This window comes from Mauremys mutica, chromosome 1 (assembly GCF_020497125.1).
Source record: "Mauremys mutica isolate MM-2020 ecotype Southern chromosome 1, ASM2049712v1, whole genome shotgun sequence".
Taxonomy (NCBI): domain Eukaryota; kingdom Metazoa; phylum Chordata; order Testudines; family Geoemydidae; genus Mauremys; species Mauremys mutica.
In genome coordinates, this window is record NC_059072.1 from 371,515,069 (window position 1) to 371,534,559 (window position 19,491).

A 19,491-nucleotide genomic window follows, 5' to 3' on the forward strand; every position below is an offset into this window, starting at 1 on the left:
ATAGACCTTCCGGCGCAACAGGTCCATCCTGCGCGCGTCCTTGGACTTCGGCGCTGGCGCGGGCTGCCCATTTCTCTCCCGGTCATTCACCGACTGCACAACGAGGGAGTCTGGGGCCGGGTGCGTATACAGGTACTCGTACCCGGTCGGGGGCACGGAGTACTTTCGCTCTACGCCTCGAGCCGTGGGAGGGATGGACGCAGGTGATTGCCAGATTGTAGTGGCATTTTTCTGAATAGTGCGAATGAAGGGCAGGGCCACTCGCATCGGGGCCTCAGCTCCAATCACATTAGTAACCGGATCCTCGTCCTCAGTGACCTCTGCGACCGGGAGGTTGATGGCTTGTGCCACCCGACGGAGGAGGTCCTGATGGGCACGCAAGTCAATCGGTGGGGGATCCGATGATGAGGACCCCACCACCGCCTCATCCGGCGAGGAAGATGAGGAATGGCCCTGACCCATGGCTTGTAGCTGTGGTTCGTCCATGGGGTGCGAAGCCTCCGCCTCTACGGGATGTTCCGCCGGTACAGGTGGCGGCGGAACCTCAACCGGAGGTGATGGAGGGGGCCTGCTGACAGTGGCTTCTGGCACCCTGTGGTCGGAGGGCCTGGGTCGCTGGAGGGAGGGGGCGCCTTGAGCCTCGTGAAAGGCCCAGGGGGTCCAGAAGCCCCATTGCTGTGGACTGTGGTCCTGTCCTTGGGGGTCTGCCCGGTGATCTCCACCGCTGCCCTCGTGCGAGGCGACCGACGGTTGGCGGGAAGGCCACGGGGGGGCAGAGGCGCTCAGGGACTGCGCCGTCGATGCCGCTAGTCTGTCCGTGGACGGTGCCGGGGACCGGTGCCGATCGTCGCGGGACCGGGAGCGAGAGCGGGACCGTCGACCACGTGAGTACCGTGAGGTCGACCGCGATCTTGATCGTCGTCGACAGGAGCGGCTCCGAGAACGGTGACGGGAGCAGTGCTGGGATCCGGACCTTCTTCGGTGCCGACGGTCCGGAGACCGGGACCGGGATCGCCTCCGGGAGTGCGACCGGTACCGCGATGAGGAGCGGTACCGGGACTGCGACCGGCGCCGAGACGGAGAGCGGTACCGGGATGGTGACCGGTGCCGGGACCTGGATCGGCGTGAAGGTGACTGTCTCCGGGATCGGGAGCGGGACCTGGATCGCCTTCTATCCCGTCTGTCAGGGGAAGGAGGCCGTATCATGGCCAGCTTGCCCACTGACTGCACAGCCCGCACCGGCGGTGCCGGGGGCCGGAGGCTCGGTGCCTCTGTTAGCTCTATGAGCTCCCTCGCCGTCGAGAACGTCTCGGGCGTGGACGGGAGAGGCAGCTCGACCACGGTTTGCATCGGGGAGCACGGAGGTACCGGACTCAACGGCCCTGTCGGCGCCGGAGTTGACGGTACCGCGCACGGTCCGTGCGCTGTCAAGGTCGGTACCGAGGGGGCCGACACTGGCTGCTGGACAAGCGGTCTCGATGCAGCAGTCTTCCCAGACTTTGGCTGCGGCTTCCGTTTCCCCGATGGTGAGAGGGAACGGTGCCGGGGCTTCGGTGCCGGTTGCTTCTTAAGAGTCTCGGTACCGGACCGGTCGGGGACCGCTGGAGCGCTCCGTGCCGAGGACGACGGCGGAGCTGATGGTGTCGGCACCGCAGGGGTAAGCGCCGATTCCATTAGGAGCTGCCTCAATCTAATGTCCCGCTCCTTTTTCGTTCTAGGCTTGAACGATCTGCAAATGGGGCACTTATCTGGTCGATGGGCCTCACCAAGACAACGCAGGCAGGAGTCGTGAGGGTCTCCAATCGGCATGTGCCGCTGGCAAGCCGCACAGGGCTTAAACCCCGGTGTTTTGGGCATACGCCCGCACCGGACGGGAAAAGAGGGGCTAAGCCCCCCTAATTCCCCTTAATCTACCTAATAACTTACTTAACTAACTATTTTAACTACTATATACACTAACTACAAAACTAGAACCGAGGTGAGCTAGGGATGTGTAGGACAAAGGAGCACTCCACTGTTCCAACGGCCGTCACGGGCGGGAAGAAGGAACTGAGGAGCGGACGGGCCGGCTGGGGTATATATCCAGCGCTATAGCGGCGCCACTCCAGGGGGCGCCCAGCCGGCCCGCCGGTGTTGCTAGGGTAAAAATCTTCCGAAGAGCCGTGCACGCACGGCGTGCACACCTAACTGGAATGCATAGGAGCAATCACTCGAAGAAGAAAATAGTGTTATTGTCTATGTGTCTCTCTGAAGGTTGTGCTAACCTGTATCTGAACTGTTTAATGGATAAATTACCCTGTGCTAATTGCCAGAATGTTTGGGAGAAAGAGTTAAGCCTATTGTTTTCTCAGGCTGAAAGGCTGCTGGAAATGTATAAGAAGCCTGGGACACGATCCTTCTTCATCTCAGATCTGCTTTGGGTTTCAAGAGGGGGAAATCTTAAGCCACAAGGATTGAGATCCCCAGTCACTGACTGGAGCCACCCTGAATATGGACATTGAACTATAACCTATGGACTATTTCTAAAAGGACTTTTGGCAACTACAAGCTCACCTCTGCTATGCATCTGAACCTCAAGAACTGAATTCAAGTCTGTATGTATATTGATATTTTAACCAACACTCTCTCTCTTTTCTTTTTTAAATAAATTTTAGCTTAGTTAATAAGAATTAACAATAGCGTGTATTTTGAGTAAGATCTAAGTTATAATTGAACCTGGGTAAGTGGCTGATCCTTTGGGATTGGAGGATCCTTTTCTTTTATATGATGAGATCAGATTTTCAGGAATCATCATCATATATCTGACAGGTGTGTCTGGACGGAGGCTTGAGGCTGGGTACTTTAAGGGAACTGCATTGTTTGGACTTTTAAGTAACCAGTGAGGTACTATAGAAGCTGTTTTGTGCTGGTTGGTAAATCTAAGTATTGGAATAACCACCAGCGTTTGGGGTTTGTCTGACCCGTTTTGTTTCAGTTCACCCTGTAATGGAGTAGGAAGCACAGACTGTCTGTGTGGGGGAGGGGAGAGCCAGAGGTTTAGGTGAGATGCAGGAATTCAAACTGTGAGCTGAACTGGGCCTGGGGGAGGGGAGGTGACACCTCTGGCCAGGGCAGACACAAAGGAAGGAGGCTGGGGAGAGAGGAGGGGCCGGAGGGGACTGACAGACTGAAGTTGGCTGAAGAAGAGAGGGGAGGCAGGGAGACCGAACTCTGATCCTCGGGGAGGGGGGGGCTGTGAGGCCCCCCAAGATGGGGCTAACCGGGGGAATCCGGTTATCTGTGCCTGCAAGACCTGTGTTGGACTGTGTTCCTGTCGTCTAAATAAACCTTCTGCTTTACTGGCTGGCTGAGAGTCCTGGTGAATCGGCAGGGAGACCGGGGGTGCAGGGCCTGGCTTCCCCACACTCCGTGACAACTGGTGGCAGAGGTGGGATCGACTGCACCCCGCGGACGGCGCTTCCTGCAGTAAGTGACTGGGGAGCAGTAAAACGAAGGGGCGATTCACCCCTGGGAGAGTGTGACCAGAGAGAAGGACTTTGCAGTAACAGGGTTCCCCGGGGGATCACAGCGAGCGATCCCAGGAGCGGAGGAGGCTGCTGCTCGACCCTGGCAGAGAGGTGGTGACCTGAAGGACTGGCACACTAGGGGTCCCCCTGGAACCTGTGGGGAGCGGCGAGCACCCCGGCCTGCGAGCGGCCAGCAGGAAGATGTATGCCACGCAGCGCAAGTGTGAGCTGGTGGAGCTGTGCAAGCAGAGGGGGCTGCACTATGGGAAGCTCACCAAGGCCCAGCTGATTGCCCGGCTGGAGGAGAGAGACCGCGTCAATGAACCGGACCCGGTCTCTGAGGGAAGCAGCCCGGCGGATGCAGCGCAGGCACCAGTGTCTGTCCCCACTGGGAATGGTCAGCCGGCCGCTGAGGGCCCCCCGAGACCTCCCACCCCTAGGCGTAAGGGGAGGGGGAGGAGGAGCCCAGCTACGGAGGGCACCGTGACCCCCCCGGCCAGCCGGGAATCATCCCGGCGACGCTCGGCCTCCGTGGAACTCAGGCGGCTGGACTTGGAGAGAGAGATCAAACTGATGGAGATGGAGGACCGGCAGAAGCAGCGTGAATTCGAGGAAAGGGAGAAGGAGAAGCAACGCGAATACGAGGACAGGGAGCAGCAGCGCAGACATGAGCTGGCCATGGCCCAGCTGAACAACAGTAAGGCCCCGGCTGCGGCGAGTGAGGGGGGGGCCAAGCCTACAAAGAGCTTCGATAAGAACTTCCTGGCCCAGCGTAAGGAGGGGGAGGACATAAACACCTTCCTGACGGCCTTTGAGAATGCCTGCGAGCTGCGCCAGGTTGACCCTGCCAACAGGATCCAGTTCCTCACCCCCTTACTGGACCCCACCGCTGTGGAGGTGTACAGCCGAATGAGAGGGGCGGAGGCGAGAGACTACAACCTGTTCAAAGAGGCCCTGCTCCGCGAGTTTGGGCTGACCCCGGAGATGTACCGGAAGAGGTTCCGGGGTCAACGTAAGACCCGGGAGGTCACCTACCTACAACTGGTCAACCGGGCGCAGGGATATGCCCGCAAGTGGATGGCTGGGGCCCAAACCAGAGAGGACCTGCTTGACCTATTCATACTGGAGCACCTGTATGAGCAGTGCCCATCCGACCTGAAGCTGTGGTTGATGGACCAAAAGCCGGAGAACCCGCAGCATGCAGGCCAGCTGGCCGACCAATACATGGACAGTCGGGCAGGGGATAATAGGGAGGCGTCTCGAAGTAGCCGGTCGGCCTCGACGCAAAGGGAGACTCACCAGGGAACCTCCCAGACGGGGCAGAGGGAGGACCCCCACCAAAGGGAAACATCTGGCGTCAGGTCCAGCCGTCCCACTCGAGGGGACCCACGAGACATGGGCTGCTATCAATGTGGCCAACCGGGCCACATACGGGCCCAGTGCCCCAAGCTCCGGGACAAACTGAGCAGACCAGCCCCACACCGGGTCAACTTGGTAGAGACCCAGCAGGATGAGGGGCAGTGCTCGCAGGGAAGGGGGGCTGGCCGCGTACCCCCTGCGAAGGAGGGAGGGGGGCCCCGGGCTGTCCCCTCCGAGGGGCTGGATGCTCCCAACCCTGAGTTTTGGGTTTACAGGGTGGGCACGGGGCTGCCCCTCCGGAGCGAGTGCCTCGTTCCCCTGGAGGTAGACGGGAAGGAGGCCACTGGGTACTGGGATACGGGCGCAGAGGTGACACTGGCCCGGCCCGAGGTGGTGGGTCTAGATCGGATGGTGCCCAACACCTACCTGAACCTGAGGGGTGTGATCGGGACCCCATTCAGGGTACCTGTGGCGAGGGTACACCTAAAGTGGGGGGACAAAGAGGGCCTCAAGGACGTGGGGGTGCACCCGCATTTGCCCACGGAGGTGTTAATGGGGGGGGATCTCGAGGACTGGCCCAGGAACACACGGGGTGCCCTGGCCGTAGACCGTAGTCAGAGTCGACGCAGGGCTCTGCACCCTGACACCGGGGAAGGCACTCTTCCCGGGGCACCGGACCCTGACCTGGTGGGGAGGAAACGCCCAGGGACAGGGCTCAGAGAGGCTGTGGCCCCAGACCCAGCCGGTGAGAGAGAGCAGATTCCCGCCCCTGCCCCAGCGGCTGAGTACCGGGCCGCGGTGCGGGAAGACCCCTCCCTGCGGAGGATAGGGGACCTGGCCAGCCTCGGGGGGGGGGGGACAGACCATGGGACGAGGTGGCCGGAAAAGGTTCCTGTGGGAGAAGGGGCTCCTGTACCGAGAATGGGCTTCCCCAGGGAAGATGGAGTCAGGGGGGATCAGGAGGCACTGGTGGTACCCCAGGAGTATCGCCACCAGCTGCTGTGCCGGGCCCATGACATTCCCCCCTCAGGGCACCAGGGAGCCTGGCGTACCCAGCAGAGGCTGCTGCAGAACTATTACTGGCCTGGGGTCTTTGCCCATGTCCGGCAGCACTGCCGCTCCTGTGACGTCTGCCAGAGGGGGAGGAAGGCCCGGGACAGGGGGAAGATGGCTGTAAGGCCCGGGTCCCTCGCCCCGAGGAGCCTGTCCAGAGGGGGGCCAGGGTCAGAAGGGGGGCTCTGAACCGAGAGAACCCGAATCGCAGCCCCCCAGACTGGAACATGGGGGGAAGACCCCGGCCCAGCGTACACCCCAGGGGTATTGGGGTGGGGAAAGGGCGCGGGCGGCATAAGGTTGTAGGTGGGTTCGAACTTCCCCGGGTCACTGGCTGGAGTGACCCCGCTCAGTTCAGTCTCGGAGGGGGGAGAGGTGTAATGGAGTAGGAAGCACAGACTGTCTGTGTGGGGGAGGGGAGAGCCAGAGGTTTAGGTGAGATGCAGGAATTCAAACTGTGAGCTGAACTGGGCCTGGGGGAGGGGAGGTGACACCTCTGGCCAGGGCAGACACAAAGAAAGGAGGCTGGGGAGAGAGGAGGGGCCGGAGGGGACTGACAGACTGAAGTTGGCTGAAGAAGAGAGGGGAGGCAGGGAGACCGAACTCTGATCCTCGGGGAGGGGGGGGCTGTGAGGCCCCCCAAGATGGGGCTAACCGGGGGAATCCGGTTATCTGTGCCTGCAAGACCTGTGTTGGACTGTGTTCCTGTCGTCTAAATAAACCTTCTGCTTTACTGGCTGGCTGAGAGTCCCGGTGAATCGGCAGGGAGACCGGGGGTGCAGGGCCTGGCTTCCCCACACTCCGTGACACACCCTGATTGAGTGACCTCAGCTGGCTCCCACAGGCAGCACCGTCACATGCTGTCCTGCCCCAGAAGGTGTACTGGCCTCCACCAGAAGGTGTGCTGGCCTGCCCCAGAAGGTGTGCTGGCCTGCCCCAGAAGGTGTACTGGCCTCCACCAGAAGGTGTGCTGGCCTCCACCAGAAGGTGTACTGGCCTCCACCAGAAGGTGTGCTGGCCTGCCCCAGAAGGTGTACTGGGCTCCACCAGAAGGTGTACTGGCCTCCACCAGAAGGAAGGCTCATGGACACCAGAGGAACTACTGGGGAACATCAAAGAAGACAAAAGAGTTTGTTGATTTGCTCTCCTCCCTCCCGCATGAAGGGGAGACTTGCTGCTTGACTCTGAGGAGCCATGATTACTTAGCATAAGCCAAAGTGCTCAGCCTGCCCTAAAGGACATATAGAACTTGCTTATAGAAGCTTCTATTATTCGTTGAAATTTAAGATTGTCACTCATTTGCATATGTATGTTTACCTGCTTTAACCTTGTAAATAACTCTCTTGTTCCTTTTCCTCTTTAATATTATCTTTAGCTAGGGCAGGGGTGGCCAACCTCTGGCTCCGGAGCCACATGCGGCTCTTCAAAGATTAATATGCAGTTCCTTGTCTAGGCACCGACTCCGAAGCTGGAGCTACAGGCGCCAACTTTCCAGTGTGCCGGGGGGTGCTCCCTGCTCAACCCCTGGTTCTGCCCCAGGCCCCAGCCCCACTCCACTCCTTCTCCCAAGGCCCCTGCCCCTTCCCCTCAGTCTACCCCGCCCTTGCTCCTCCTCCTCCCCCTCCCCCCCGAGCCCCTTGCACATCACAAAACAGTTGATTGCAGTGGGCGGGAGGTGCAGGGGTGGAGGTTTAGGTGCTGCTGGCAGGTGGGAGACACTGGGGGCTGGGGGGAGCTGACGGGGGGCTGCTGATGAATTACTGTGGCTCTTTGGCAATGTTGGCGCCTTCTCAGGCTCAGGTTGGCCACCCCGAGCTAGTTTATTATAGGATCGGCTACAGGCATTGTCTTTGGTGAGCGATCTAAAGTACAACTGACCTGAGGTAAGTGACTGGTTCTTTGGGACTAGGAGCAACCTGAATATTGCTGTGACCTTTGGTGTAAGGGACCATCTATCACAAGGGGACCAGGGTGGCCAGACCCAAGGGGCCCGTCTGTGACTCCGTGTCAAGGCTGTTATAGTGCCTGTGGAGTTCATACTTGATACGTTGTTTGTTCCCTGGTTCCTAACACTCGCCCTGAGGTTGGTACTGACACTATGGAGTCACTGCAGTTAGCTTAAAATCCTCCTGAGATACTAGCGAAATGAAAAGAGTGTTACTATCATGATAGGACATGATGACTGGGTTTTTTTCAAATACAGAACATTTATTTAACATGTCTGCCTATTATTATTGATAATTCTATCATTTCCATCTAGTAATGGACAAATATCATTGTTAGGATTGTTAGGATTTTTTTTGTTCCTAATATACTTTAAAATTCATCTGCTGGCCATAGATTTCTCCTTATTCCCCTTGGCTTTCCTTATTGATTTTCTACAATTCCTAGCTTCAGATTTATATTCACTACTAGCAACTTCCCCTTTCTTCCATTTGTTTTTTTCAAATACAGAACATTTATTTAACATGTCTGCCTATTATTATTGATAATTCTATCATTTCCATCTAGTAATGGACAAATATCATTGTTAGGATTTTTTTTGTTCCTAATATACTTTAAAATTCATCTGCTGGCCATAGATTTCTCCTTATTCCCCTTGGCTTTCCTTATTGATTTTCTACAATTCCTAGCTTCAGATTTATATTCACTACTAGCAACTTCCCCTTTCTTCCATTTGTTTTTATATATAATGTTTTATATATAATGAAAAGAGCAACTAAAATGATTAGGGGTTTAGAGAGGGTCCCATATGAGGAAAGATTAAAGAGGCTAGGACTCTTCAGTTTGGAAAAGAGAAGACTAAGGGGGGACATGATAGAGGTATATAAAATCATGAGTGATGTTGAGAAAGTGGATAAGGAAAAGTTATTTACTTATTCCCATAATACAAGAACTAGGGGTCACCAAATGAAATTAATAGGCAGCAGGTTTAAAACAAATAAAAGGAAGTTCTTCTTCACGCAGCGCACAGTCAACTTGTGGAACTCCTTACCTGAGGAGGTTGTGAAGGCTAGGACTATAACAATGTTTAAAAGGGGACTGGATAAATTCATGGTGGCTAAGTCCATAAATGGCTATTAGCCAGGATGGGTAAGAATGGTGTCCCTAGCCTCTGTTCGTCAGAGGATGGAGATGGATGGCAGGAGAGAGATCACTTGATCGTTGCCTTTTAGGTTCACTCCCTCAGGGGCACCTGGCATTGGCCACTGTCGGTAGACAGATACTGGGCTAGATGGACCTTTGGTCTGACCCGGTACGGCCTTTCTTATGTTCTTATGTTTATGTTCTAATTTTTACAGCTGCCTTCATTCCCTTTCAGACTCACCCCCTGCCCGAAAACAGGACTCCCTGCAAGTTCACAGCCTCTCAGTCAGCTGTGCACACCAGGGTAACAGGAGGTCCTGCCCCAGGTCAGGACTGAGAACTGGTTAAAAACAGGGAACAAAGGGTAGGAATAAATGGTAAATTCTCAGAATGGAGAGGGGTAACTAGTGGTGTTCCCCAAGGGTCAGTCCTAGGACCAGTCCTATTCAGCTTATTCATAAATGATCTGGAGAAAGGGGTAAACAGTGAGGTGGCAAATATCAGAGGGGTAGCCGTGTTAGTCTGGATCTGTAAAAGCAGCAAAGAGTCCTGTGGCACCTTATAGACTAACAGACGTTTTGGAGCATGAGCTTTCGTGGATGAATACCCACTTCGTCGGATGCAAGTAGTGGAAATTTCCAGGGACAGGTATATATATGCAAGCAAGAAGCAGGCTAGAGATAACAAGGTTAGTTCAATCAGGGAGGATGAGGCCCTCTTCTAGCAGCTGAGATGTGAAAACCAAGGGAGGAGAAACTGGTTTTGTAGTTGGCAAGCCATTCACAGTCTTTGTTTAATCCTGAGCTGATGGTGTCAAATTTGCAGATGAACTGAAGCTCAGCAGTTTCTCTTTGAAGTCTGGTCCTGAAGTTTTTTTGCTGCAGGATGGCCACCTTAAGATCTGCTATGGTGTGGCCTGGGAGGTTGAAGTGTTCTCCTACAGGTTTTTGTATATTGCCATTCCTAATATCTGATTTGTGTCCATTTATCCTTTTCCGTAGGGACTGTCCAGTTTGGCCGATGTACATAGCAGAGGGGCATTGCTGGCATATGATGGCGTATATTACATTGGTGGACATGCAGGTGAATGAACCGGTGATGGTGTGGCTGATCTGGTTAGGTCCTGTGATGGTGTCGCTGGTGTAGACATGTGGGCAGAGTTGGCATCGAGGTTTGTTGCATGGATTGGTTCCTGAGTTAGAGTTACTATGGTGCAGTGTGCAGTTACTGGTGAGAATATGCTTCAGGTTGGCAGGTTGTCTGTGGGCGAGGACTGGCCTGCCACCCAAGGCCTGTGAAAGTGTGGGATCATTGTCCAGGATGGGTTGTAGATTCCTGATGATGCGTTGGAGGGGTTTTAGCTGGGGACTGTATGTGATGGCCAGTGGAGTCCAGTTGGTTTCTTTCTTGGGTTTGTCTTGCAGTAGGAGGCTTCTGGGTACACGTCTGGCTCTGTTGATCTGTTTCCTTATTTCCTTGTGCGGGTATTGTAGTTTAGTTTTGAGAATGCTTGGTGGAGATTCTGTAGGTGTTGGTCTCTATCTGAGGGGTTAGAGCAGATACGGTTGTACCTCAGTGCTTGGCTGTAGACAATGGATCGTGTGGTGTGCCTGGGATGGAAGCTGGAGGCATGAAGGTAGGCATAGCGGTCGGTAGGTTTTCGGTATAGGGTGGTGTTAATGTGACCATCACTTATTTGCACCGTGGTGTCTAGGAAGTGGGCCTCCCGTGTAGATTGGTCCAGGCTGAGGTTGATAGTGGGGTGGAAGCTGTCGAAATCATGGTGGAATTTTTCCAGAGTCTCCTTCCCATGGGTCCAGATGATGAAGATGTCATCAATGTAGCGTAGGTAGAGAAGGGGCGTGAGTGGACGAGAGCTGAGGAAGCGTTGTTCCAGGTCAGCCATAAAAATGTTGGCATATTGTGGGGCCATGCGGGTGCCCATAGCGGTGTCACTGATCTGGAGATATATATTGTCATCAAATTTGAAAGAGTTGTGTGTGAGGATAAAGGCAAAGTTTGAGGTGGCAAAGTTTGCAGATGATACTAAACTGCTCAAAATAGTTAAGACCAAAGCAGACTGTGAAAAACTTCAAAAAGATCTCACAAAACTAAGTGATTGGGCAACAAAATGGCAAATGAAATTTAATGTGGAGAAATGTAAAGTAATGCACATCGGAAAAAATAACCCCAACTATACATACAATATGATGGAGGCTAATTTAGCTACAACTAATCTGGAAAAAGATCTTGGAGTCATAGTGGATAGTTCTCTGAAGACGTCCATGCAGTGTGCAGCGGCGGTCAAAAAAGAAAACGGGATGTTAGGAATCATTAAAAAAGGGATAAAGAATAAGGTGGAGAATATCTTATTGCCCTTATATAAATCTATGGTACACCCCACATCATGAATACTGCGTACAGATGTGGTCTCCTCACCTCAAAAAGATATACTGGCACTAGAAAAGGTTCAGAGAAGGGCAACTAAAATGATTAGGGGTTTGGAGAGGGTCCCATATGAGGAGAGATTAAAGAGGCTAGGACTTTTCAGCTTGGAAAAGAGGAGACTAAGGGGCGAGATGATAGAAGTATATAAAATTGTGAGTGGTGTGGAGGAAGTGAATAAGGAAAAGTTATTTACTTATTCCCATAATACAAGAACTAGGGGTCACCAAATGAAATTAATAGGCAGCAGGTTTAAAATAAATAAAAGGAAGTTCTTCTTCACGCAGCGCACAGTCAACTTGTGGAACTCCTTACCTGAGGAGGTGGTGAAGGCTAGGACTATAACAATGTTTAAAAGGGAACTGGATAAATTCATGGTGGCTAAGTCCATAAATGGCTATTAGCCAGGATGGGTAAGGAATGCTGTCCCTGGCCTCTGTTCGTCAGAGGATGGAGATGGATGGCAGGAGAGAGATCACTTGATCATTGCCTGTTAGGTTCACTCCCTCTGGGGCACCTGGCATTGGCCACTGTCGGGAGACAGATACTGGGCTAGATGGACCTTTGCTCTGACCCGGGACGGCCGCTCTTATGACTATACCGGGGAAACTTGCTCTCTGACCCATCCCCTCAACTCCAAGTTTCCAGCCACTCAGCTTCTGGGCTGGGGCGCCCCATCAGGAGCCCAGCCTGCCCATGTCGAACCCAGGCTGTCTCTGATCCTGACCTCCCAACATCAAGAGTCACACTGCCCATGGATCCAGTCCCGCAGTGATGGGTGCCAGCATCCTCCCCCTCCATAGCCATTTGGCCACCGCTGAGCCCCCATCCATCCCCGGGGCAGCATGGGCCTCACTCACCTTGAGGATGGTGTTGCTGTGCTCCAGTAACGGGTAGGACAGCAGCTGGCCAAGCGTGAACTGCAGGTTGACAGGGCACTTCACTCCCATTGCTGCAAGAGAACACAAGGGGGTTACTGTCAGCACCCCAGTGTCCAGATCCTCTCACAGAGGCTGCAGGGAGTCCTGGGCGCCAGCAGGCACAGGAAAAGCCGGGGGTCCCAAGCCCCAGTCTTCTTCATAGATTTCAAGGCCTGAAGGGACCATTAGCTCCTGTACAGAGAGTGACTCTTGTGTCCAGTGGGTATCTAATGGCTGAGCCAGAGTCAGGCTTTTAGAAAGAGCCTCTCCAAATCCCAGCGATGGGAAAACTGCCCCATCCTGGGGGAGCTGCTCCGTGGCCCACTCCACACCCGATTTCCAGGCTGAAGTTGTCTAGCTCTGCCTTTGCCTGGGAGACTACAAAGCTGGCAGCCCTCAGAAACCTCTCCTCATGTAGATACTTGTAGACCAGGATGCCTTCACCTAGCCAGACTGAGCTCCTGGAGTCTCTCCCCAGAAGGCAGGTTTTCCAGACCTTGAGTCGCTGTCACTCTTCTCAGACCCCTTTCCAATTTGCCAACACCCTTTCTGCAGTGTGGACACCAGAATGGGACACAACATCCAGTGCTGGTCCCACTAACGCCACCTCCCTGCTCCTCGACATTCCTGTTCAGCCCGCCAGGGTGCAGGTGCCCTCGCAGCTAAAGGATGGCCTGGCAGCTCATGCTCCAGTGGGCTCCACCAGGACCCTGCAAGCTTTTTCAGAGTTCTTGCTTCCCAGGGCATGGTCCCTGGCCATTAACTGTGAGCTACATTCTTTGTTCCTAGCTGAGGGATGGCCGGTATCTGGCTGTATTAAATCCTGCGGTGGAAATGAGCCCCCTTACCCAGAGATCAAGGTCGCTTGGGGAAACTGGCCAGTCCCCAGCACTATTTACCACTCACCACTTTTTGTGTCAGCTACAAACTTTGCCAGCAATGATTTTATGTTTTCTACCAGCTCATTGTGGGGTTGTGGACTAGTGCTGGGCTGAGACCTGCTCCCTGCAGGACCCACTAGAAACCCCCTGTGATGATGCTACCTGTGGTCACTCCATTAGGGTGAACAGCAAACAGGACTCAGGGTCCCTATCATACACAGCTGCTCTCACATGGTCAGGCACAATGTCTAGGAACTGTTCCAAAGTTATTAAATCCAGCAGATTTTCAAAACTCCCATGAGCCTTTGTTCCCACAACCCACTTTTTGACAAAACCCATCAAAAATACAATCATTAGACATCTTAAACTTTCTAAACTTAACCCTGTAAGAATCAGGAGTCACCTTGAACCGCCTTAACATAACACAGAATCTTTAAATGGCTCATAATCCAAGGCTTCTTGTTCCCCTAATTCATTAAATAGCTCCCTGGCTTTTCCAGTCAGTCTGGTCAGCAGGACGGGCATTCGCTGATCATGGGGGATCTGGTACAGATGGCAGAGGGGTTCAAAGGTACCCAGAAACTCCTCTATATCCTCAGTGTCGTTGTAAATGGGACACATCCTCTCCCAGTTTTTCTCGTGGCGGTGGGGAAGCGGAGCACCAGGCGGTGGTGACTTTCTCTGCTCTTCCATTACTCGTAGCTGAAGTCTGTCCATCTCCTGTTGCATCTGGTGAGCTTTCTCCTCAGCAGCCAGCAGGTCTCTATGAGCCTCCTTTTCGATATCAGCTATCTTTTGCTTTTCCAGCAATCGAAGATTTGCTCGATTCTGTTCATGCTCCAGTTGCAGTTTATTTTCTGCCTTTTGCATTCTACTTGCTTCTGCAGCTTCTGTAGCATCACGTAAGGGCTGTGCTTCTGCCTCCTGATCACTGGCCACTAACGGATCTCTCAGTTCTTGATTTGTAGCTTTCTTTCTAAACCTTATCCCCACAATCTTCCAGGGCTTTTTTGTCAAGGACCTCATATGCTCTTTGCTCACCCATTGCAACTGCTCTTTAACCAACCAAGCTCTCAATCCCAAAATTCCAATTTGGATAGCGTGGGGTTCTGACCCAAAGCTTCATTGACCTGGCTCTGTGGATCCCAGCACGCTGCCACCACTGTAAAGATGCTGCCCAGCTGAGGTCACTCAATTAGGGGGCAGACAAACCCCAAAAGCTGGTGGATATTCCAATACTTAGGGTATGTCTACACTATGGGATTATTCGATTTTACAGAAACCGGTTTTTGGAAACAGATTTTATAAAGTCGAGTGCACGCGGCCAAACTAAGCACATTAATTCAGCGGTGTGCATCCATGTACCAAGACTAGCGTCGATTTCCGGAGTGGTGCACTGTGGGTAACTATCCCATAGCTATCCCATAGTTCCCGCAGTCTCCACCACCCATTGGAATTCTGGGTTGAGATCCCAATGCATGAGGGGGCAAAAACAGTGTTGCGGGTGATTTTGGGTAAATGTTGTCACTCAATCCTTCCTCCATGAAAGCAACGGCAGACAATCATTTCGCGCCCTTTTCCCTGGATTGCCCTGGCAGATGCCATAGCACGGCAACCATGGAGCCCGTTCAGCCTTTTTTCACTGTCACCGTATGTCTATTGAATGCTGCTGACAGACGTGGTACTGCAGCACTACACAGCAGCATCCCCTTGCCTTTGCAAGTTAGCAGAGACGGTTACCAGCTCTCCTATACCGTCTGCTGCTTTGCAAGTTGACAATGACGGTTACCAGTCCTTTTGTACCGTCTGCTGTTGTCATGGGTGCTCCTGGCCGGCCTCGGTGAGGTTGGCCAGGGGCGTCTGGACAAAAATGGGAATGACTCCCCAGGTCGTTCCCTTCTTTAAGTTTTGTCTAATGGAGAGTCAGTCCTGCCTAGAATATCAGGCAAGTCTACTAAAGAACCAGAGAGGCAAACGGCCACTCCGGGTCAGAGCCCCAGACATCCCGCAGAAATGATGAGCTGCATGCCATTCTAGGGGTTGCCCCTGCAACAACCCCACCCGTTGCTTCCCTCCTCCCACATCCCTCCTGGGCTACCATGGCAGTTATCCCCCCACTTGTGTGATGAAGTAATAAAGAATGCATGAAGAAACAACACTGACTTTATTGCCTCTGCAAGCAGAGATAAAAGGCAGGGGGAGAGGCAGCCTCCAGCTGCTATGATATTCCAGGCAGGACTGAATCTCCAGGAGACAAAGCTTAAAGAAGGGAATGACCGGGAGTCATTCCCATTTTTGCCCAGGCGCCCCTGGCCGACCTCACTGAGGCCGGTCAGGAGCACTCATGGGATGATGATGACGGATACCAGTCATATTGTACCGTCTGCCATCGGGAAGGGAAGGGAATGCTGCTGTGTAGCGCTGCAGCACCGCGTCTGCCAGCAGCATCCAGTAGACATACAGTGACATTGAAAAAAGGCGAGAAACAATTTTTTTCCCTTTTCTTTCACGGGGGGCGGGGAGGGGGCCGACGACATATACCCTGAACCACCCATGACAATGTTTTTGACCCTTCAGGCTTTGGGAGCTCAGCCAAGAATGCAAATAGTTTTCGGAGAGTGCAGGAACTGTGGGATAGCTAGAGTCCTCAGTCCCCCCTCCCTCTCTTCGTAAGCGTCCATTTGATTCTTTGGCTTTCCATTACGCTTGTCTCAGCTCCTTAAGTTTCATGCAGGACTATGTTGAGTCCCTATTGTGGCCTCTGTCTATCATAGCCTTGGAGATTTTTTCAAATGCTTTGTCATTTCGTCTTTTGGAACGGAGTTCTGATAGAACAGATTCATCTCCCCGTACAGAGATCAGCTTCAGTATCTCTCTTTTGATTCTGGGACTGCATGGTCACCTGTGCTGATCAGCAGTCCACGCTGGGCAAACAGGAAATGAAATTCAAAAGTTCGCGGGGCTTTTCCTGTCTACCTGGCCAGTGCATCCGAGTTCAGATTGCTGTCCAGAGAGGTCACAATGGTGCACTGTGGGATAGCGCCCGGAGGCTAATACCGTCGAATTGCGGCCACACTAACCCTAATCTGAAATGGCAATACCGATTTCAGCGCTACTCCCCTCGTCGGGGAGGAGTACAGATATCAATATTAAGAGCCCTTTATATCGATATAAAGGGCTTCGTTGTGTGGACGGGTGCAGGGTTAATGTGATTTAATGCTGCTAAATTCGATATAAACTCGTAGTGTAGACCAGACCTTAGATTTACCAAGCCAGCCCAAAACAGCCTCTGTGTTACCTCATTGGTTACTCAGAAGTCCAAACAATGCAGCTCCCTTAAAGTGCCCAGCCTCAGGCCTCCGTCCAGACACACACGTCAGGTATGATGATGATTACTGAGAATCTTATCTCATCATATAAAAGAAAAGGTTCTCCCAATCCCAAAGTATCAGCCCTATAATTTAGATCTTACCCAAAACACATGCTTATAGTCAATTCTTGAGGTTCAGATACGTAGCAGAGATGAGTTTGTAGTTGCCAAAAGTCCTTGTAGAAATAGTCCAGAGGTTACAGTCCAATGTCCATATTCAGGGTGGCTCCAGTCAGTGACTGGGGATCTCAATCCTTGTAGCTTAAGGTTTCCCCCTCTTGAAACCCAAAGCGGATCTGAGATGAAGCAGGATCATGTCCCAAGGTTTTTATACATCTCCAGCAGCCTTTTGCCTTGAGAAAACAATAGGCTTAACTCCTTCTCCCAAACATCCTGGCAATTAGCACAGGGTAATTTACCTATTAACAGTTCAGATACAGGTGACCACAACCTTCAAAGAGACACACAGACAATAACACTATTTCACGCAAGTGTCTTCCTAAATGTTAATATTCCTCTTTTGATCTTTGAATCAAAGCTATAGCAATAGACAAGACTTGTTTGCTGACATCCCAAGCCCTGAGCAAACATCTCCCCTTCTACCTCTACCAATGCAGGCTGCATTTCAAAGCTCTGTTCATTTAGTATCTTCCTAACCAGTCCTTAAGGTTCACCCATGGGGCAGGTCAGTCTGTGAGGTAATTAACTCTTTCTGGCCCTGTCACCTTCCAATGAGATGTTATATCACACTCAGAACATCACACACACACACCCCGCCCCCAACATATCAATGCCCCTAGCTCTGACACAGCACTTTTCATCAATCCATGGGGGGAGCGGGGAGTGAGGGCAGGGCTATCCCCACTGTACAGATGGGACCAAGACCCAGAGAAGCTAAGTGACTTGCCCAAGGTCACACAAAAATCCATGGCAGAGTAGGGAACTGACCCCAAGTCTCCGGCTGGTACCGTGACCACCGGACCATGCTTCTCATTGTCATGAGACAATGCGTCCCCATTCCTGATTCCCTTCTGGGCTCTCTCCGGTAGCCAGCTTTTAATCCATTTCATGGGCCACACTGATTTGGTATAGTGACAGTTTTTAATCAGCATGTCATGCAGAACTGAGGCAAAGAGCCAACAGTCTTTTACATCAGCCCAGGTCCCTGAGCCCCCCAGACCTGCCATTGGGTCGCCTTTGGCTGCCAAGCTCTGGTGCATGAATCCATGCTCTGGGCACTGATGCTTCTCCTGCAGGACAGACCCTTTCACTTGCTGGGCCATGCCTGAACCAACTTCCCTCGTGTCCAGGTTTCTCTACCATAAACCCCAGGAGCTCTCCCCAGACTGATCGTCCCTCGCCCCTCTCAGAGCCAGTAGGGCAGATATGTCTCCTTCCATTTCTCCCAGAGCTCTGCCTCTCCAGCCTTGCTGGGGCTGCCTGGAGCTCCCTCCACTTTGTCAAGGCCTTTCTGGGCCTGAAGGTGCCGGAGCAGAATGCAGGGCCCCAAGGATACAAGTCTCCACAGAACTGCTATGGATTTCCCTTCCCATCGCTCCCTGCAAGGCTCACCCGTGAAGAACTCCCTCCAGCAGCTACTCTTCATGAGTGGGCTGGCCAGCTTCTGAAGCAGGGGCAGAAACTGCTGGAAACTAGTGATCATGTGCACACAGGCCTGCAGGATGGGGTGATCGGCAGGCAGGGACTCTTCCATGTGGGACGCTTCCCTCTGCCACTCAGCCATCTTCTCTGTGGCCAGGGGGGTGTTGAACTGGTAGGACAGAAAGACCAGCGGGTGCTCAGATAGCCCTGGAGGGGGGGTGCATCCCTCAGGCAAACCCATCCACACTCAGGAGAGCCCTATGGAATAGCAAGGGTGGCTGCAGGTGGGAATCAGCAGAGCTGTGAATGTGTGGGAGGAGGCCAAATTTGGGATAACAAGAGAGATTGTAGGTCAGGATTGGGGACACCGGCAGAGCTGGGGTGGGCTGGAATAGCTCTGGGCCAGGAGTGAGGGGCACCAGCAGAGCTGTGAGGGAGCCCAGGGTTGGGATAGCAGGGGGCTGTGGGTCGGGAGTGAGGGGCACCGGCAGAGCTGTGAGGGAGCCCAGGGTTGGAGTAGCAGGGGGCTGTGGGTCAGCAGGGAGGGGCACCGGCAGAGCTGTGAGGGAGCCCAGGGTTGGGGTAGCAGGGGGATGTGGGTCAGGAGTGAGGGGCACCAGCAGAGCTGTGAGGGAGCCCAGGGTTGGGATAGCAGGGGGCTGTGGGTCGGGAGTGAGGGGCACCGGCAGAGCTGTGAGGGAGCCCAGGGTTGGAGTAGCAGGGGGCTGTGGGTCAGCAGGGAGGGGCACCGGCAGAGCTGTGAGGGAGCCCAGGGTTGGGGTAGCAGGGGGATGTGGGTCAGGAGTGAGGGGCACCGGCAGAGCTAGGGGGAGCCCAGGGCTGGGACAGCGGGGGCTGCGGGTCGGGATTGGTGGGATGTGATGAAGTGTTTTGCATGAGCACTGTGTGTCTTAGTTTTCCCTGTGTGCTGTGTGTGTAACGAGGTGGCGGGAGAGGGCTAGGGGTGACCTTGCCTAGCAGCCTCGTGGAACAGTGACCCAGAGGCTATCATGGAAGCCAGCCAGTGGGAACAAAAGATGGAAGAGAGCAGGCCCAGGTGGCCTGTTTTTGGACCAAAGACAAAAGGCGGAGGAGGGACTGTGTGTGTGTGGGGGGGAATATAGAGGGCTCGGCTGGAAGGAGGGGGCGGCTGGACTGGGGACAAGGAACAGCCTGGGCCCATGGGGACTGGGACAGATCCAGCTGGCTGGGGTTGAGACTGGCCAGGGCTGAGGCCTCTGAGAACTGCCTGGGCTGTGTTCAGACAC

At 53.6% G+C, this 19,491-nt stretch overlaps 1 protein-coding gene across 16 annotated transcripts in view; it reads right to left on the reverse strand.

Moving 5' to 3' along the window:
- DNHD1 (dynein heavy chain domain 1) overlaps nucleotides 1–19,491 on the reverse strand; it is a 200,898-nt gene that overhangs the window by 86,380 nt on the left and 95,027 nt on the right. For all 16 annotated transcript variants that reach the window (XM_045025296.1, XM_045025318.1, XM_045025311.1 and 13 more), the window contains 2 exons: nucleotides 18,194–18,392; nucleotides 12,311–12,402 (listed from right to left, as the gene is read on the reverse strand). In XM_045025296.1, the coding sequence (XP_044881231.1) occupies nucleotides 12,311–12,402; nucleotides 18,194–18,392 (291 nt within the window). The remainder of the gene's footprint in view (nucleotides 1–12,310; nucleotides 12,403–18,193; nucleotides 18,393–19,491) is intronic.